Below are 22,003 nucleotides of genomic sequence, written 5' to 3' on the forward strand. Positions count from 1 at the left end.
TGTATATGTGCATTTTATATTGTATTCTACTGCTTTCCCTGAATCCCATGCTGTGTGTATATGTGCATTTTATATTGTATTCTACTGCTTTCCCTGAATCCCATGCTGTGTGTATATGTGCATTTTATATTGTATTCTACTGCTTTCCCTGAATCCCATGCTGTGTGTATATGTGCATTTTATATTGTATTCTACTGCTTTCCCTGAATCCCATGCTGTGTGTATATGTGCATTTTATATTGTATTCTACTGCTTTCCCTGAATCCCATGCTGTGTGTATATGTGCATTTTATATTGTATTCTACTGCTTTCCCTGAATCCCATGCTGTGTGTATATGTGCATTTTATATTGTATTCTACTGCTTTCCCTGAATCCCATGCTGTGTGTATATGTGCATTTTATATTGTATTCTACTGCTTTCCCTGAATCCCATGCTGTGTGTATATGTGCATTTTATATTGTATTCTACTGCTTTCCCTGAATCCCATGCTGTGTGTATATGTGCATTTTATATTGTATTCTACTGCTTTCCCTGAATCCCATGCTGTGTGTATATGTGCATTTTATATTGTATTCTACTGCTTTCCCTGAATCCCATGCTGTGCTGTGTGTATATGTGCATTTTATATTGTATTCTACTGCTTTCCCTGAATCCCATGCTGTGTGTGTTCTAACTGCTCCATAGCCACCCCTCTCACTAGCTCTGGTGTAGAAGGCTGACCTCCCTGTCCTGTGACATGTGTGTTCTAACTGCTCCATAGCCACCCCTCTCACTAGCTCTGGTGTAGAAGGCTGACCTCCCTGTCCTGTGACAGTGGACTTCCCTTCTCTGCCTCCTCGGAGGTGAGAGGCCAGAAAGACACGTCTTTGTTTCTAGTGCCTTCCTTCCCAGGCTGTGGTTTGAGAAGAGCGCCATACTACCAAAGCTACAGCCCCCGACAGGAGACCCTCCTCTGTAGCCACAGAATTAGAGTATTTCATTTGGTTGGTACTCATTTCATCAGTTCCTCCCTGCTCTTCAGGCCCAGGAGTGGTAAAGAGTCTCCATTATTGTAAGCCCTGGGATATTTCATCTTGCCTTCCTTTATCCCTGCTCACAGTTCTGCAAGAAGTTTACTCTTCTGCCACTTGGGTTGGATGTGTCATCTGTCCCTGACTGACATAGAGATATACAGAAGGTAGCCCCCATTTTGTAAACATCATATGAGATTCAATTTATATGACCATGGCTCAGTATCTTCCTGCCTCAGCCTCCTGAATTCTGGCACTACTAGCCTATGCCCCTACACATGGTTGTTTTATTGAATTATATACTTTTTTAAAAAATAGGTTCTCATGTAACCCACATTGACTTCAAACTCACTATGTAGCTACTCTGACCTTGGGTTTGAACTCTTGATCTTTCTGCCTCTCTTTCCCTGCTTACCACTCTAATTGGTGGTGTGAATGAACCTGAGAGAGTGGAACCTAAAAATGAAGCAGACAAAAGTTTCACCAAATACCCAACTTTATTGAGCGCATCAGACAGTTTACATTCTGAGGTTAAGTGTCTTAGGAGTAAGGCATCCAGTCACAAGGAAAAGCCACGTGTGGCAGGCGAGTTGCATGTGGCGAAAACATGGTTTTCTATAGAGGTATGTAAATACATAACAATAGCCAGCTGTAATGAATAATCTAATGTAAACTTACTCCCCTCTGCTATACCTGGCAGAGGCACAAAAGCATATCTAAGAGTAATTTATGCTTTTGAAGAAATAGAAGTCACACTCCTCTTGTCTTGTTTTCTTGGAGTTTTTTCACAAGCATTCAGAATTCCCTTCTGCACAACTCCCTTCTTGGACCATATTCTGACTCCTCGCAAGAGACGGGATTACAGAAATGTGTCACCAAATTTGTCTTGTGTGTTTAACTTTGTGCTGATTGTTATCACAACATATCAAAGCACGTATGCCATTAAAATTCCCAATGAATGCCTTCTTAAAGCATGACTACGGGTAGATCATGTAGCTCAAATCGTTTGTTCAGTGGTGACAGGAGTTTGTGTCGTTCCATCTAATTCCTGTTGTGCAGTATAAAATTTTTAAAACAGTTGGCTCATTTTGAGAGTACCACGGAATAAAGCAAGGCTGACCACCCCTGCTCCCCAGACACACACACCTCTATACTCCCCTAAACCCATCACTTTAGGGTCCTAGTGAAAATACACTTTTTTTTAGAAAAAAAAAACAACTTGAATCCAATATCTTATGTTTTCTGGTCAATGCTTTGCTTTGTTTGAATGTGACTCTTTTATAGTCCTGTATTTTGTTACTCCAGAAAAAGTAGGAAGTATTTAGTGGAAAAGCCTTGAAAGATAATACAGTTGGGTTGGCGTCCATCTTCTGTAAGAACAGCACCGCAGCTGAAGACACCGCAGAACAGGTTTCTCAAGGAACCGGAGACTGGAACAAAGTAACCATGAACTTGTAAACTCCAGCCTGAGAGCTCTCTTCGGGACTCTGTGGCTCTTTATATAAGCTTGTCTGAATCTGTGTGGGCTAGTAGAACAAACCACCACAGACTGGTTGTAAACAACAGGCGTTTGCTTCTTAGAAGTCTGTAAGCTTAAAATTCCCAGATCAAGGTTTCAGCAAATTCCTGGTCTAGTAAGGGGCCTGTTGCCTTCGTGGACAACTCTCTTCTTGTTGGTGCTTCCTGGAGCTTCCTGGAGCTGTTCTGTAGGGGCACCAGTTCTGCTCCCAGGGGGTCTGTTTTCTTGCCTTACTCACATCTCAAAGGTCTCACTTCCAGGCACCTTCTCACTGGGGACAAGCCTTCAGTATAGACATTTTACTGTGGGGTGAAGGTGGGGATACAATAGAGACGTGTGTGTAGGACAAATATTTAGATAATAGCAATCTCTTTCTTAGGTCAACTTTCTTTTAGTATTATGGAGGGACTTGAACAGATTCATTCATTCATTCATTCATTCAATAACTATTTGAGACCTTGCCATGGCCAAAGCACCAGGACGTGGTTGTAGAAAGCTGGAAAAATCACTAATCTCATAGCAGCCAAATCTCTCAAAAGACTCATATCATGAACCCTAAAAGAAAATAAATAGGATGACAAACCAGAGTAAATACAACACGCACTCTGGATGGGATGGAAGAGGTAAATGTTCCAGAAGATACTATGCTCCGGTGGGCTGAAAGAGGACTTAAAGTCCAGCTTCATGACTGCAAATTCCTCAGTGTCTCTGAATACCATGACAGGCTAACAAAGAGATAACGAGAATGTAATAATTAACAGTCCCTATTAATAGTAGTTATAGATTTAAATTATAGAAAAATCCTAGCATTATTTTCTGCCTGGCACTAAATAAATAGTAGCTTCCCATTATTCCTTCCTAAAGTTATTATATAACTTTAAATCTGAATTCTGTAATAACCATTCCCTGGTGACCTGATTTCAGGGAAGTGTCCTATACATTTTTGAATCAATTAATTCATGAAATATTTATTGAGCACTTCCCATATGCCAGTCTCTGGTGATACAAAATGTTAAAACAGGCACCATCTCCTTATTGATCTTACTTAGTGGTGACTCAGAAAGCCGTCTCTCATCCCTGCCCATCTTCTCTTGAGCAGTCCTGATAGCTGTTCGCCCCATTAAGAAGCACATATATGTCAAATGTTTCTTACTGCTGTGAAATAGTTTTTTTCGAGACGGGGTTTTGCTTTGTAGCCCATACTGGCCTCAGACTCACTGTGTAGCCCAGACTTGCTCCAAAGTCAAAGGAATCTGACCTGCCTTAGCATCCTCAAGTGCTGAGACTACAGATATGTGCCACCATGTCCAGCTGCAATAAATTCAACTTGGAAAATGCATTAAACATTACTCATAATTCTTAAAATCTCAGTCATTCTCTAACAGAAATCTAAGCACTTAAATATTTGATTCCTTTAAGTTCTTTGACAGTTGATTAAGCGTATATAACTTTTTTGATAATATTCATCCCCCTCATTGCCATCTCTTTGCTCACTATAAACTACTGTCATTCCCCTAGAAATAACAAAAACATAAAAACATAAGATAAAGTTCTTGGCTGACGTATTTTGTCGGACAGTCCCACCTCTCCTGGATTGTGTCTTGCTTAGAGGAAACTTGGTCACACAGTCATACCTGACAATGGCCCTGTTCTAAAGTTTAACAATGGAAGTTTTCTGGTTTTCCACTTCCTTGGATTATTGTTTGTCTGTGTGGCAGCCCACGGCCTAGTTCACCAGAGCTTGAGACCTGGCCACAGGGCTTTGGAAACACTCCATGTGGAATGGACAAGGAACATGAACGTGGTATTTAATGATGAACTGTTGAAGGGAAGTCCAGCTCAGTCTAGGAGCACAGCGGACACCTGTCTCATCATTTAACTGGGGAGGAGATTCAAGGGTAAGAAAATGCAACACACGTAGTAAATGTTATAAATCAGGGGACAGGATTTTATAGCATCATTTATCTAGGACACTCACAAAAACTAACCGAAAATCTGTTAGAACCAAGAAGAGTTCATAGAAACCAGTGCGATTCAGTAGCTGCCTGGGGTCAATGTGGTGAGTTGCGTTTTCATTGCTACCACACTAAGCTGTTCATCCAGCCCTGGCTGTAGGTTCCATGGTCTGATGAGAACAGAGCAAATTAATAAGAAACTAATGAAGACAGCATTCTGCTGTGGCTGCTAGGCTTAGATGTGACTGGACTGTCAACCACCACCCCGCCCTGACATTTGCTCTGAGATCCTACTGTGAATGAAGACAACCCAGGTTCCAAGATGTCCCTAATAATTGTAGAGTCAGGGTAAGTGTATTAAAGAGGCCCACAAAAGTGGCCTAGATTTAAATGTTGACTTTTTTTTGCCATGGGAGGAGGGGATGACAAAAATCTCACATAGCCATGTTGCCCTTGAACTCTCTGTATAGCTAAGGATGACCTTGAGTTTCTGATCCTCTGTTTCCACCTCCCAAATGCTGTATTACCGATGTGTACACAACACTTGCCAAATGTTGACTTTTATTTATTTATTTACTTATGTATTACATTATTTATTTAGTGATATGTGTATAGGCACACATGTGCCATGCAATGGATGGAAGACAGAGGACAACTTTGTGGTATTATTCTCTCCTTCCACTAGAATTAAATTCTGGCCAGGGATTGGACTCAGTCAGACTCAATGGCAAGTGTCCTTACTGCCAAACCATTCTGCTTGCTCCAAATGTTTACTTCTAAACAAACCAATTAACTGCTAAATAAAACATGTCCTATAGTCCTACGTTAGCAACAAGCCTTCTCCTACAACAAAGCTGAAAAGGAAATAAAAAATTACAGTTTCTAAATGACCATAAGGTATGAAAAAAATTAAAAATGTTAGACTAGAGGCTGGCAAAAGGTCTCAGCAGGTAAAGGTGCTGCCGCAGTGTGGGATTTGATCTCTCAAACCCATCTTGACATGCACACACTCTCATATATATACATGAACACTGCACACATGCATACACAGACAGACACATGCATGTGTAAAGGCAACTGAATAAATCGTTCTATTTAATGTGGTTCATTTTGTGTTGTGAGATTATCTCAGTCAAACATGAACCAGAGAGAGAAGGGGGAGAGAGACAGAGACAGAGAAACAGACAGAGAGAAGCTAGTATTGAAAGTGTATGGGCAACGAGCTACCCTTAGACATTTTTATTTGTATTGTACATTGAAATGAACATTTTGCAAGACTAACTATGCAAACCATTAAGAGTATGCAAATTCCTTTCTTTTATTCGGTAGTTACACTTTAAAAGAACATAACTTACAATAATCAGATATGCATGGATGTAAACACATGCACTGTTAAAAACATGCACTGTTTGATGTTCTCTTCCAGCTCTGAGGATGTGTGTGTGTGTGTGTGTGTGTGTGTGTGAGCTCATGTGTAGGTGCACTTGCCCATGTGTGCTCCTAGGGAGGCCAGAAGTAGACACGATATCTCTCTCAGTGCTCTACACTATCTTCTGAGACAGTGTCTCTCTGAAACTGGAGCTCGCCCATTGGTTAGGTAGACTAGCCAGCAAGCTCCCAGAATCCTTCTGTCTCCACCTGCTTACAGGTTGGACTTACAGGTACAGCAATGCCATCATTTTTTGTTGCTGTTGTTGTTAGTTTTTTAAATTTTTTTTTTATTTTTCCGAGACAGGGCCCTGGCTGTCCTAGAACTCACTCTGTAGACCCGGCAGGCCTCAGATTCACAGAGATCCACCTGCTTCTGCCTCCCAAGTGCTGGGATTAAAGACATACCCCCCACCCCCTGGCCAGCAATGCCAAGTTTTAACAGGATATTGGGCATCCGAACTCAGGTCCTCACGCTTGTGCAGTAAGAACTTCACCAAACAAACCATTCCCCAGATTCCAGTACAATGCTTTTAATAGTAAAAGTTCTCATTAGTGTTCAATGATAAAGAAATTGTTAAATTATTCATTTATTTAATAAAAATTGATCACTATAAGTAGAAACAAAACCCTGTAACCAAGAAATGGTTTTGCAGTCCTATACCATCAGCGGAAGAGAGCAAAAGCATTTTGCTTCTGAGTTTCAGATTCAAGTTTCTTTTCCTTGAGACAGGGCCTCATGTCTGCAAGTGCAAAATGATGGTCTGGGCCATTTTGTTCCAGAAGCTGGAAGAACATGCCTGGGATCCTAAATTCAATCCCTGAACAAAACAGAGCACCTCAAAAAGCAATGTAGTGAAAAAGGCAGGAGACCCTGCCATTGAAGGCAGTGGACACGAGCCTCTGAAAGCATTCCTGCTAACTCGCCTCAGACTTTCTGCTTAGTGGTTTAGTTTGCTGATGTTATTATAAGTGTACATAATTAAAGTTTAACATTATTAGCCTGACTTTATGGTTTATCTCTGTACCATACAATGCTAGTGTTAATGCAATGTATGCCTTTAATTGTATATGTAAATTATCTTCCCTGTATCTTAAGCCTGTAACTTAAGACCCATAGCTTCTGTATAATTCACACTGTGTCAAGTGTGTTTGGTCTTGCTTTTCTTCTCATTAAAACTGTCTCATGTTTGGTGAGCCCCTTTGGTCTGAACACTCATGGTGTTTTCTTCATAGTTTCGCTGTTTGGTCATTGCTTCCATGCTGTTCATCCTTTCTGAGAATCCTGGTATTTGTGTCCTGGATCTACCTGTCTCCTGTGCCTTGTCTGTATTCCCCAGTGACTGGCACTGTGTGTGTGTGTGAGAGAGAGAGAGAGAGAGAGAGAGAGACACAGAGAGAGACAGAGACAGAGAGAGAGAGACACAGAGAGAGACAGAGACAGAGAGAGAGAGACACAGAGAGAGACAAAGAGACAGAGAAAGTCTTACTATGTAGCTCTGGTGGGGCCAGAATTCACTAAGTAGCCCGACTTGTCCTCGAACTCACAAAGAACCTCCAGCCTTTCTTTTCAGAACGCTGAGACCAAGGACGTGCAGCAGCACACCCTGCGTCTGTTGTAGTGTGTCTCATGAGGTAGTGCTGTTTTCGCTTCCAATCTCTCAATGTTCTAACTTGATTTCAAAACTTGCCATTCCTTTCACTCTCTCTGTTGAGATTTTGTATTGATAGTTATTCTCTGTATTCATCCCACTAAGAATTCTTATTACGTTTTTCTGTTTTCTTGACTTTATTTGTTGCTGGTGGAAACTTTCTGCTCTGTTTACTCTGGCTTTCTGACTTTGGACTTCCGAGTTGTCTATGTGCCCCAGAAGTTTCTTTGCTTTCTTAGGTCCGAGAGCATGCACACTCAGACATTTGGACAGGTGCAGTGTGTAAAGTCTGAAGAGCTGTGCTAGTTATTACTAATAATATACGGAAGCGGAACTAAAAGCTCATGAACAAGCTGGGCATGATAGTGTAAATCTATAATCCTGTACTCAAGAGGCTGAGGCTGCAGTTCAGGATGGAAAGCCAGCCCGACCACACAGTGAGCTCCAGGGCAAATAAGACAGTCTGGACATGGTTTTAGTCTCAGCACTGGAGAGGCAGAGGCAGGCAGTTCTCCGTGACTTTGAGGCCTGCTGGGACTACATAGTGAGACCTTGTCTTTAAAAACAGTGTGAGAGTACATGAACTAGAGAACATTTGGTCTTGGGCATGGCAAACAGTTAAAGTGAGCAGAGGCGTCAGCCACAGAGAGACAGGCAAACCATCTCAAAGGGAGACAGGGCAGCCGCTGGTTTCTTTTATTGACCACTTCTCACAGAACCTTTACATGTTCTCTTATGTAATTTATGCTAATCATATGCTTCTCTTCTCATCTGCTCATGACACACACACAAATACACGGACACACGTGTGCACTCACACCCATTCACTCACTTACATAATACAGACACTAACATACGTGCACACTCACACAATACATACTCACAGACACTAACATACATATACACTCACATACATACAGACATTAACATACATACACACCCACACACATACATACTCAAGGACACTAACATACATATACACTCAACACACGTGCATACTCACAGACACTAACATACCTGCAACTCACTCACACAAGCACGCCCCATCCATTCCCTTCTTGAGGTGTCTTGAGCTAACTTCTCCCCGCACAGTTAGATGCTGTGGGCCTAGCTCTGCCACATTCTTTCTAAAGTTATTCAGGGTCATCTGTCCAGGTGTGACTTTCTTAGTAAAGCCAGACAAATAGCCTCATTCTTTTATACATCCCTTTTCTAGAAACTCCCCTCCTCCCCTCCTCTCCCCTCCTCCCTTCTTAGGGTTTCCAACAAGTTCAGATCCACCAGCGCCCCATGTAATTGAGTCAGGTACACTTTTGTGCTGTTCATTTGTAGTTTTCATGGGATACAGGCTTTTTTCAGGTTCAATATATAATAGCAATTATGAGTAATATACTATAAAATAGTCAGTTTTAGAGTTCAGTGTTTTATATGCATATGTATATTCTCTTTAGCAATCATTTTCTTTCTAGTTTATGCCTCCTTCTTGGTCAGTCAAACAGCAAGCAGCTGGTGTTGTTCACTGAGCTCACCTTGAGCTGCTGCCTTCCCTTGGGTTGTCACACTTTTGAATTTTTAGTTTAAGTTTTCCTCTCGAGGTTGCAAGAATGGAGAGCTGATTGCTTCTTCTTATACTTGAACCTTCCTATTTTTTTATTATTTCCATGTCCTTGAAGACAGTTAGGATCTTGGGCTCAAGACACTGTTGCAATTTATTTGTTTGTAAATAGTTTCCTTGAGTCAATGAGTGACAGAAATTGGAGCAGATGTCGTAGACTGCAATGAAGATCTCTTCTCTACTGGCACTGGACATACTTAGAATCTACGCTGAATTATTTTCTATCCAATTAAGTCCCCCCTCCAAATCCTATGCTGTTTCTAAAATCATGTTATTATGTTTTTGTTTAATTAGGGTGCTTGTCACTTTGCTAAATGTATAATAAGTAAATTAAACTTCTCTTGAGGTCAGCTAAGATGGTACCTCCTAGATAAACTGCCTCTCTTCTTTGACAGACGTAAGCCTTAGTTTTCGCTGGTGAGAGACGTTATATTCACTAAGTGCTCACTAACACGTAGACTCCTTCATGGTCTTGGCATCTTCTTTCCTGTCTCCTTGAACTCGTTGTTGGCCCATTTTCATTAGTTCTGTCTAATGCTCTTTATGATTGTAAATAAAATCCATTATTTGCTTCAAAGCGTAGTTTAGCTAAGTGTTGCAGTGGATGCATCCCGCTTTAACCACAAAATATGCGCAGTGAAAGCTAGGAGCCGTGCGAGGGACTGGGATAGGCTCTCTCCATGGTATTCAGTATAGGTTCTTTAAGTGACTGAAAACTGTATATTTGATTGCAACCAGTTTTCCTCAGATTATAAATCTACATACTTTTAAGGTAATGACAGTATTTGGAAAACTGTTCCATTGAATTTTTTCATACAACAGATTTTGCTCATGATTTTCTTCTCCCCCAATTCCTCCCAGATCCTTCCCATTTCACTACACATCCAACATTATGTTCTTTTTCTCTTTCTTCCAAACAAACATAAAAACAGAGCAACAAAAACAAGAAGCACAAACAAAACTACACCTCACAAAACAGAAATCAATATAAATAAAAAAAATGCCAATAAGACAAAAACTGCCCCAACAGAGCAAAATGAGACCATAATTCTATAAAAATACCACTGAGTTCCCATCCCTGACTCAGAGAAAAATGTAGAGCTCAATAAAAAGCAGTAAAAAGAATACCACTGAGCTAATTTTGTGTGGACCAACTACTCCTGATCATGAAAACTGCCCTCAGACATTGTCAATATAACCAGTAAGACTCCATTAGAGAAAATGAATTCATCCTTTGCCAATAGCTATCAATTGCAGATAGCCTCTTGATTAGGGGTGGGAGTCCATGTCTACATCCCCCGCCATGTAGCTTGACTCTGTGCAGGCCTTGGACAAGCTAGCACCATCTCTGAGTTTATATGTGCCTTGGTCCTGGTGTATCTGGAAGACACCGCTTCCTCCGAGTTATCTGTTACTTCTGGCTCTTAAAACCTTTCTGCTTCCTCCTCCACATCCATCCCTGGGCCTTGAAGGGACGACTTGGATGAAGACCTTTAGGACTGACTGCTCCAAAATCTCCTATTCTTTGCATGTTGCCCAGTTGTGGGTCTCTGTGTTAGTTCTCATCTGCCACAAAAGCTTCTCCTGTGAGTGCTGAGCGAGCCGCTGCTATAGCACTGCGCCATCAAGAGCTGTTTTACTGCTGGGTTCTTTTAGTGGAGTGATAGTATTTCCTACTAGTTCCAGGTCCTATCTAGATTTAGGTTCTAGGCTACTTTAGCAGTGTCAAATATGGGTTCCATCTCATGGACTGAGCTCTAAATACGATTGTAGAAAGTAACTGGCCACTCCTGTAACCTCTGGATACTATTACATCAGTATACTTGTGGGCAGGTCCCCGTTATAGGTCTTGGTTTGTATCTAGGGAGATTTCTCCTCCAGTCGTGTGCAGTGTCTTCTAGTATCATGAAAATTAGTCAGTAGAGTGAAACCTCCAGCTAGGCAGCATCTCAACCTCTCTTTGTTCAATGGCATAAATAAATGGTTTTAGCAGCAGGGCCTTATCGTCAGGTTGAGTAGAGTAACCACTAGCCTTGAAGGTAGCCTATTAAGCTTGGGCATTTCCAAAGGGCCCTGTTGGTCAATGACTCAACAAAATGTGATACTTCTGGCACTGGAGATTTGACTTTTTAGTATAAAATGAAAGAAATTAATTTTTGAGACAGTCTTATATTATTATTATTATTATCATTATTATTTGAGACAGGGTTTCTCTGTAGCTTTGGAGCCTGTCCTGGAACTTGCTCTGTAGACCAGGCTGGCTGCTAACTCACACAGATCCACCTGCCTGTGCTTCCCGAGTGCTGGGATTAAAGCCGTGCACCACCACCACCCAGTCAGGCCAGTCTTAAATTTAGGATGTAGACCAGATTGGCTTAGGACTTGTGACCTTCCTGTCTCCACTTCCCAAGTGCAGAGATTATAGGAATGTAATACTCTGCCTAGTCTAATAAATTTGGGTTTTATCATAACTTTAGATACTATATTCATTGGTGTTCTCCAGAGATGTAAAACCAGTCTATGTATCTACATCTTAGTTGTCTATATCTTCCTCTGTTTATTAATATACATTTATAATAAATATATTATGCATGTATATGTGTGTATAGAGAAAGAAAGATGTAACTATAGCTGTAAATATATGTAATGTTGTTTTATTTTTATATATAGGGTATGTGGTATGCATATATATGTGAGGGTATATGGAGGCCAGAGGCTTATGTCAGGTGTCTTCCTTCCTCAATTGCTCTCCATCCCTCCCTTCTTCCTCCTTTCTCTCTCTCTCTCTCTCTCTCTCTCTTTCTTTCTTTTTCATATATATATATACATATTTATTTATTTGAGACAAGGTTTTTCACTGAACCTAGAGCTCACCAATGTAGTGAGACTGGCTGGCCAGGTTTAAGTGTACACTGAGGTCTCAGGCTTGCACACAGTAAAGAGTTTATTGGCTAAACATGTCCCCAGATCCTGCTTGTTGTTGATGCATCCTGTGTATCGGCACAGTCATATCTGATGGGGATGGCAGAAGTCATAAAGCCAGCGCAGCTCTGTGACAAAGGTCCAGCAAAGCTGAGCCACATGATGGCTGCCACGCTACCTTTGCTTTTCCTCTCCACCTGTTACATACTGAGATACTTTTAATATTTGTACAATTTGAAAATATTGGGTTGATGGAAAAATTTTTATGAATCATTTATCCCTTCTCCAGGAATGCTATTTCCAAGCTTCTCCAAGACAGTCCTGAACACACTATCACCCGTGCTTTAGGGAGATATATCTACTTGAAGGTCGTCCTTGTGCCTTGGAGGCTGTGACACACATAGGAAACCGGAGGTCTCTTTATGAGGCTAGGAGACATTTTTGAAACATCTGAACCTTTACTTACTCATGAACAAGATAACCAAAACAAAGTCAACTTAAAAGGTCAACAAGATTCGGTGGGCTAGAGGAGCTGGCCACGGTTCAGATCACAAGCCTCTTCCTACTGTACACCCAGGCGATTACATGACAAATACAGCAATGAAGTTAGGCTAGTTGGAGCTGCATTTGTCCTACACAGAGACTTACACTGACGGGCAAAGAATGATATAAAAATGATAAAAGTATTCTAAAATATATAAAATATAAACATTGTATTATGCCAAAATTTAAATAACAGTTGCAGCAGCTTGGGCCCAAGGACATTTCTTGGGCACCGTGACCATCAAGAGTTAATAATACACTGCTTGGGACATGGCAGTCTACCCAGCTGGCCTGAGGATTGTTTAGGTCAAATGTCCCTGTAGTCAAAGAAGTAGCCAGCCCAAGAACAACTTGTCATATGCCTCTAGATTCCTAAAAATTGCGTTATGGAGTTAATGAGTAAAAATAATAACTCTGTTTATCAATGATATCAAAACTTTAGGGAAAATGATTGGAAATGATAACTCTGTTCTGTCATAGTTTATTAATGATGAACAAAAGGAAGTGAAACACATGTCCAGAAGCAAAAATGATATGATCTGTATTTTGAAACAACATAAATATATCCCTACTCACTAAACTTTGTCTAAATAAAAAAAACACTCGGGCTGCTAGACAGTCAGGCCGCAAGATTCTTCTGACCATTGTGGCCTGGCTCCTCCCTCCCTGCCAACTCCTCACATCCTCTGCTGGGACCTGCCCACCGTTGGGGATGGCTCCTGACAGTGTGTATACATATATATGAGAATATATACATATATATGAATATATACGTATATATGTATATGCATGAAGAATGATGTTTAAGAAAATGGCTTGTACATTTGTGGGAGTTGGCAAGTTGAAGTTTATTGGACAGTCTACAAAGATAGAAGTTCTAGTAAGATTTTTTTTTTTTTTGCTTTTGGTTTTTGGAGACAGTGTTTCACTCCATAGCCCTGGCTGTCCTGGAACTAGCTTTGTAGACCAGGTTATCTTCAGACTCACAGAGATCCTCTGCCTCCCAAGTGCTGGGATTAAAGGCGTGTGCCACCATGCCCCACTTACACAGAAAGCTTTAAAGTCACAATCTGGAGGCAGAGTTCTCTCTTTCCTTTCAGTTCCTCCAACTGTTGGATAAACTTCCCTCACATTCTGTAGACTTGTTCTTCTTCATATAAACTAGTTGTAAGTGTTAGTCACATCTAAAAAGTGCTTCTATAGCAAGACCCAGCCTAGACTTGGCATAAACAACTGAGCACCTTAGTCTAGCCAGGTTGACAAAAGTCACCACTCCAACAATCTTATATACATTGTTGTAAACATAACAGTGGCCAGATTAAAGCTCCTGGTAGCTGGGCTTTTTTCTAACTTGGACTCAATAGTCTATACAGCACTACAGTAATACAGATGCAGAATTAGACCTTACTACTGTAAAGTTGAATGAACAGCATATGAAACACAAAGCATAACCAAACTTTTTTATTAATTTGTTCATCATTATTCAATAATGGTGTGATACTTTATTCTTTGAAACGTGGCTTTCAAATCCTTTGCTCAATTCTGTGTTGGCCAGATTTGTGTCCATACAGTGTAGATTAGAGAGCGAAGACTAACCCACTAGCCTGTGTGATTTCTGCAGTGCTGAAGTAGGTGCAGCGCAGAATGTTCCAGGACCTCACACAGATCCACATTTTTCTCCTGGGGTGTGTTCCTGGTGTGGTTTATGTCTGCCTCCAGACCAGGGAGACACTGTGCCCACTCCCCTCTGGCCGCCATCTAGTTAGGGCCTCCGAGGCGGGCTCTCTCTCTAACATTGTTTTTGTCTCCACATTGCCTTTTGTCATTTGACTGACATTTTTAAAATTCCTTTTAATCATCCTCTTCTGCAGCCCCAGCATGGCCTCCTCCGTTCTCTTTTCAGATGTCTGATTTGCTTAGCTATGATCCTGGCAATGATGATCAGCTGCTCTCTCTTTATTTCTTGTTTTCACTTTACATGGCCGCCTTCATCTCCTCTGTTTTATACAACATTATTTGTTTGTAGGTTGCTAGTGCTTGCTTTGTAGGTCCTTGGAATGGTGAGTGGTAGTTTAATTGCATGTGTTTCTTTTTCATTGTAGAATTTGACTTCCATTAGTTTGGCATTATGTGGCTTCCATGCTTGGCCAGGAAATTAGATTTTGTCCAGAATAGCAAGAAACAACAAAAACGACTTTCTTAGCTCTGGAGACTTCTTACTGCTGAGGACCAAACTGAATTAGTAGCCCAGTGATTGGCTTAACTCATTAGATAGCCTGCTGATGAGAAATTATGTTTGGACTTTGGAAGAAAGGATATTTTGTTTTTGAAGCTCAGTGTAGATTCCTGTTAAAAAGGAAAGCAGAAGGAGCCATGTTCCTTTCCTAAGGTGTTAAATAAGTTTCTGCACCCTTAATTAGCTTTATGGGACTAGTTATTTGTCAAATTGTGTCCTTACACTTCACGCTGTGGTTGTGTGTATGGACGAATGCTATTCTTCATAAAAAAAAAAGAAAAGTTTACTGACTTTTGCTTTGATTTCTCTTGAAAAGTATTGAGGAAATGAGAAAAACAATTTCTTTTCCTTTTTTTACTGCTACTTCAAAAAAAATTTTGGCGAGCTCAGCTTTCAAACTGTTTGTTTTTGCAGATGTATTTCATCATTCTTAAGAATGAAGCCAGGAATGTTGCTGGCTTCTAGGTTTGTACCACCCAGAAACTGAAAAAACAATCTGTTTTTTTAAAATATTGTATTTGGTGTGTGTGTGGGGGGGGGGTACAGAATCTTTTCATTTTTGTGAACTGTTAAATTTAAGACTTTTAGGTAATACATTTTTAATGTTAAGTAATATTTACGTCTTTCAAGCAAAGTAATGCTGTTTCTCAATGTGTATTTAATTCTTGATTGGCTTTTGACTCTCATTTTGGGCTGATGTGTTTGCTGTTCTAAAGCTAATAATTTACATGGAAAGAAGATGAAAGTGGTTCATGGTTAATTTTTCCCTTGAAAATTTTAATATACTGTTGATACCATCTTGTAGTTGCCCTTATTAGAGAGTCTCCCGAAGGGTGTTGATTCATAGCACTCCTTGGGACTTGTGGTTTGACTAGACAACATTGTACCTCTTATAGAACATCTCTTAAACAGTTCAAGTGGTTGCTCCAGTGCGTTTCTGTTGTGATAGGAGCTGCAGGTTACCTTCCTGGCACCCAGCCGCCCGCATTGCTAGTTTATACCGAAATAATTACACGTAAACTGTATTTTTTTTAAACACTGCCTGGCCCATTAGTTCCAGACTCTTATTGCCTAGCTCTTACATATTGATCTAACCCATTTCTAATAATCTGTGTAGCCCACGAGGTGGCTTACCAGGGAAGATCTTAACCTGCGTCTGTCTGGAGTGGGAGAATCATGGCGACTGCCTGACTCAGCTTCTTTCTCCCAGCATTCTGTTCTGTTTACTCCGCCCACCTAAGGGTTGGCCTATCAAATGGGCCAAGGCAGTTTCTTTATTAATTAACCAATGAAAGCAACAGATTAGAAAGAAATCACTCCCACATCATGTTTCCTTGGGTTATACTAGAGGAATGTGAGTAGAAAGAGCAGCCTAGCTAGTTGTTTCCTTCATCTGGCGAATACTTTTATTGAGCTTCCAGCTGTAACAAGCGTTGAAGCTGGCCTGTTTCCTTATAAACTGACAGAAAAGCCTTAAAGCTGTTCAGTCTCATAACTGCTGCAGAGTGGGTCCTTGCAGAAGTGAGTCATTTTTCTAGTTGTGTCCTTCAAATGTTCTTGACAGAGCTGTTTGTGCAGCATTGAGCATTGAAGTTAGGGTGTAACTCAGAAGCAAGGACAGAAAAGTTTAAAGTGAAGAAATCGAATTTAAACCAACATGGTTCCCTGTTTCTCAGCCACCAAGACCTGAATAATCACACAGAAACTATATTAATTACAACAAGAACAGAAATACATATACCCAGCTTAACAAAACTGACCTTAAATTTGTATCAATAGACCAAGATTCAATGCAAAATACCAATGCAAAGTATTCATTTCTATAGCATATCCCTCTTTAAATGCAAATAAACATTTATAAACAATCGTTTTGGGAATTTTGGCATTGTTTTCTCCAAACTGATTCTTGCTGTTTTTTGGGCAAAGTCTTCTTATGGTTCATGGAAACCTTTCAGGGGGATCTTGTTCTATCAAACCACATTAGCCTGGAAGGAATCCATAGGTTCTCACCTTCGGGGGAAACAAAAACAGAACCTCTTTCCAAAATAACATATTCTTAGAGTCAGTTGCATGTGGTCATCTGAAAGGTATGGACTATCTTTAAATCTTAAGATTTTTATGTCGAATTATTCAACCCTTAAATATATTGGTTTCATTAATTATTCTATTTATATTATCAAAAGAAAGTAGCAAGACATTCCCATTTCCTTTTTCCCTTTACAGATGGGAAAATTGTAGCTGAGAAAGATGAAATGATGTTTAAATTATAACCACTTGGAAAACTAGTGGGACTTGAATTCTAGGTTTGTGTCATCAAGATTTTACAGTAAAGATCACTTTCTACATTGGGTGCATGATAAAACAGACGACTTTTGGAGGCAGGAGAGGTGGTAGAGCAGGTGATGTGAATTGGGTTCCAGCATCCGTCGTGCCTGTAATTCAGCTCTGAGAAATCTGATACCTTCTGCAGGCTCTTGCACTCACATGCAGACATCACACAGCCATCCACACATACACACACAGAAATCTTAAAGAATAAGCTTCCATACTTACTATAAGACATTTTAATGGCATTGTCTTAGGGTTTCTGTTGCTGTGAAGAGAAACCATGACCACGACAACTCTTTTTTTTTTCCGTATATTTTTTTTTTATTGATAAAAGGAGAATAAAGAAAAGAAAGAAAAAAAAAAAACAAATTCCCACCTCCTCCCAGCCTCCCATTTCCCTCCCCCTCCTCCCATTCTTCTCCCCCTCCTCCCACCCCTCTCCCTTTCCCCCCACTTTTCTCCCCCTCCCTCTCCAGTCCAAAGAGCAGTCAGGGTTCCCTGCCCTGTGGTAAGTCCTAGGTCCTCCCCCCTCCGTCCATATCTAGGAAGGTGAACATCCAAACTGGCCAAACTCCCACCAAGCCAGTACATTGCGTTGGATCAAAACCCCGTGCCATTGTCCTTGGCGTCTCATCAGCCCTCACTGTTCGTCATGTTCAGAGAGTCCAGTTTTATCCCATGCTTTTTTTTGGTAACAGTCCAGCTGGCCTTGGTGAGCTCCCAATAGATCAGCCCCACTGTCTCCGTGGGTGGGTGCACCCCTCGTGGTCCCGACCTCTCTGCTCATGTTCTCCCTCCTTCTGCTCCTCCTTGGGACCTTGGGAGCTCTATCCAGTGTTCCAGTGTGCGTCTCTGTCTCCATCCCCATCCATCGCCAGATGAAAGCTCTAGGATGATATGCATGATATTCATCAGTATTGCTCTAGGATAGGGTCAATTCAGGTTCCCCATCCTCAGCTGCCCAAAGAACCAACTGGGGGCCTCAGCCTGGGCACCTGGGAGCCCCTCTAGGGTCAATTCTCCTGCCCATCCTAAAGTGGGTCCTTTAACTAAGAAATGGGGTTCCGTGCTCCCCTATCCAACCTTCCTTTATCCCGATCCTCCTGTTTCCCCAAGTCCCCCCACCTTTCCTTCTACCTTTTCTCTCCCCATCTCCCCTTACCCCCATCCCACCCCACCCCCAACATCCCACTTTTCTCCCCGGCAATTTTGTCTACTTCCCTTATCCAAGAGGATAACTATATGTTTTTCCTTGGGTTCACCTTCTTACTTAGCTTCTTTAGATTCGCCTATTGTAGACTCCGTGACCCCTATTTATGGCTAGAAACCAATTATGAGTGAGTACATCCCATGTTCATCTTTTTGGGTCTGGGATACCTCACTCAGGATAGTGTTTTCTATTTCCATCCATTTGCATGCAAAATTCGAGAAGTCATTGTTTTTTACCGCAGCGTAGTACTCTAATGTGTATATATTCCATACTTTCTTCATCCATTCTTCCATTGAAGGGCATCTAGGTTGTTTCCAGGTTCTGGCTATTACAAATAATACTGCTATGAACATAGTTGAACAAATGCTTTTGACATATGATAGAGCATCTCTTGGGTAAATTCCCAAGAGTGGTATTGCTGGGTCCAGGGGTAGGTTGATCCCGAATTTCCTGAGAAACCGAAACACTGACTTCCACAGTGGTTGCACAAGATTGCATTCCCACCAGCAATGGATGAGTGTACCCCTTCCTCCACAGCCTCTCCAGCAAAGGCTATCCTTGGTGTTTTTGACTTTAGCCATTCTGACAGGTGTAAGATGATATCTCAAAGTTGTTTTGATTTGCATTTCCCTGATTGCTAAGGAGATTGAGCACGACCTTAAGTGTCTTTTGGCCATTTGAACTTCTTCTGTTGAGAATTCTCTGTTCAGTTCAGTGCCTCATTTTTTAATTGGGTTAATTAGCCTTTTAAAGTCTAGTTTCTTGAGTTCTCTATATATTTTGGAGATCAGACCTTTGTCTGTTGTGGGGTTGGTGAAGATCTTCTCCCAGTCAGTAGGTTGCCTTTGTGTCTTAGTGACAGTGTCCTTTGCTTTACAGAAGCTTCTCAGTTTTAGTAGGTCCCATTTATTCAATGTTGCCCTTAATGTCTGTGCTTCTGGGGTTATACACAGGAAGCGATCTCCCGTGCCCATCTGTTGTAGGGTACTTCCCACTTTCTCTTCTATCAGGTTCAGTGTTTTCGGGCTGATATTGAGGTCTTTAATCCATTTGGACTTGAGTTTTGTGCACGGTGATAGATATGGGTCTATTTTCATTCTTCTACAGGTTGACATCCAGTTGTGCCAGCACCATTTGTTGAAGATGCTTTCTTTCTTCCATTGTATACTTTTAGCTCCTTTATCAAAAATGAGGTGTTCATAGGTTTGTGGGATTAAATCCGGGTCTTCTATACGATTCCATTGGTCGACTTCTCTGTTTTTATGCCAGTACCACCCTGTTTTCATTACTGTAGCTCTGTAATAGAGTTTGAAGTCAGGGATGGTAATGCCTCCAGACAATCCTTTATTGTATAGGATTGTTTTGGCTATCCTGGGTTTTTTGTTTTTCCATATAAAGTTGATTATTGTCCTCTCCAGATCTGTGAAGAATTTTGATGGGATCTTGATGGGGATTGCATTGAATCTATAAATTGCCTTTGGTAGAATTGCCATTTTTACTATGTTGATCCTCCCAATCCAAGAGCAAGGGATGCCCATCCATTTTTTGGTATCCTCCTCAATTTCTTTCTTCAATGCCTTAAAGTTCTTGTCAAATAGATCTTTCACTTCCTTGGTTAGATTTACCCCAAGATATTTTATGCTGTTTGTGGCTATCATGAATGGAGAAGCTTCTCTGATTTCCCTCTCTGCTTCCATATCCTTTGTGTATAAGAGGGCGACTGATTTTTTGGAGTTGATCTTGTATCCTGCCACATTACTAAAGCTGTTTATCAGCTGTAAAAGTTCTTTGGTGGAGTTTTGGGGGTCGCTTATGTACACTATCATATCATCTGCGAATAACGAAAGTTTAACTTCTTCCTTTCCAATTCGAATCCCCTTGATCCCATTATGTTGTCTTATTGCTATTGCTAGAACTTCCAGCACTATATTGAAGAGGTATGGCGAAAGTGGACAGCCTTGTCGTGTTCCTGAGTTAAGCGGGATGGCTTTGAGTTTCTCTCCGTTTAATTTGATGTTAGCTGTCGGTTTGCTGTATATAGCTTTTATTATATTTAGGTATGACCCTTGTATCCCTAATCTCTCCAAGACTTTTAACATAAATGGATGTTGAATTTTGTCAAATGCTTTTTCAGCATCTAATGAAATGATCATATGGTTTTTTTCTTTCAGTTTATTTATATGCTGGATTACATTAATAGATTTTCGTATGTTGAACCAGCCCTGCATCTCAGGAATGAAGCCTACTTGATCATAATGGATAATTTTTCGGATGTGTTCTTGGATTCGGTTTGCCAGTATTTTGTTGAGGATTTTTGCGTCGATATTCATGAGTGAGATCGGCCTGTAATTCTCTTTCCTGGTTGAGTCTTTGTGTGGTTTTGGTATCAGAGTAACTGTAGCTTCATAAAAGGAATTTGGTAATGACCCTTCTGTTTCTATATTGTGGAATACATTGAGGAGTATAGGAATTAGGTCTTCTTGGAAGTTCTGGTAGAATTCCGCATTGAACCCATCTGGCCCTGGGCTTTTTTTGGAAGGGAGGTTTTTGATAACAGCTTCTAATTCTTCGTGACTTACAGGTCTGTTTAGATTGTTCACCTGGTCCTGGTTTAATTTTGGTAAATGGTATTTATCTAAAAAAGTGTCCATTTCTTTTACATTTTCCAGTTTAGTGGCATACAGGCTTTTGTAGTAAGATCTAATGACTCTCTGAATTTCCTCTGTGTTTGTGGTTATGTCCCCCTTTTCATTCCTGATCTTATTAATTTGCGTGTTCTCTCTCTGCCGTTTGATTAGTTTGGATAGAGGTTTGTCAATCTTGTTGATTTTCTCCAGGAACCAGCTTTTTGTTTCATTGATTCTTTGTATTGTTTTCTGTGTTTCTATTTTGTTGATTTCAGCCCTCAGTTTGATTATTTCCAATCTTCTACTCCTCCTGGGTGAGTCTGCTTCTTTTTTTTCTAGAGCTTTCAGGTGGGCTGTTAAGTCTTCAATATGTGCTTTCTCTGTTTTCTTTAAGTGGGCACTTAGTGCGATGAACTTTCCTCTTAGCACTGCTTTCAAAGTGTCCCATAAGTTTGAGTATGTTGTTTCTTTATTTTCATTGAATTCAAGGAAGACTTTAATTTCTTTCTTTATTTCTTCCTTAATCCAGGTATGGTTCAGTAGTTGACTGTTCAGTTTCCATGAGTTTGTAGGCTTTCTGGGGGTAGCATTGTTGTTGAATTCTAACTTTAATCCATGGTGATCTGATAAGACGCAGGTGGTTACTAATATTTTTTTGTAACTGTGTAAGTTAGCTTTGCTACCGAGTATGTGGTCAATTTTCGAGAAGGTTCCATGAGCTGCAGAGAAGAAGGTATATTCTTTCCTGTTCGGGTGGAATAATCTATAGATGTCTGTTAAGTCCATTTGCTTCATTACCTCCATTAATTCTCTAATTTCTCTGTTAGGTTTCTGTTTGATTGACCTGTCCATTGGTGAGAGAGGAGTGTTGAAGTCTCCTACTATTAGTGTGTGTGGTTTGATGGCTGCCTTGAGTTTTAGTAATGTTTCTTTTACATACGTGGGTGCTTTTATAT

General features: G+C 40.7%; 1 protein-coding gene across 2 annotated transcripts in view; it reads left to right on the forward strand.

Annotated features, from left to right (window-relative positions):
* Nucleotides 1-22,003, forward strand: part of Acyp2 (acylphosphatase 2) — a 186,294-nt gene that overhangs the window by 69,664 nt on the left and 94,627 nt on the right. Inside the window, exon 4 of one of the 2 annotated variants that reach the window (XM_075942512.1) lies at nt 4,647-4,766. The exons of the other annotated variant lie outside the window; for it this stretch is intronic. Coding sequence (XP_075798627.1) covers nt 4,647-4,719 — 73 coding nt within the window. The 3' untranslated portion in view covers nt 4,720-4,766. Of the gene's footprint in view, nt 1-4,646; nt 4,767-22,003 lie in introns of those variants that run through there. 2 annotated transcript variants of the gene reach the window in all.

The sequence above is a fragment of the Microtus pennsylvanicus genome, chromosome 12 (genome assembly GCF_037038515.1).
Source record: "Microtus pennsylvanicus isolate mMicPen1 chromosome 12, mMicPen1.hap1, whole genome shotgun sequence".
NCBI lineage: Eukaryota > Metazoa > Chordata > Mammalia > Rodentia > Cricetidae > Microtus > Microtus pennsylvanicus.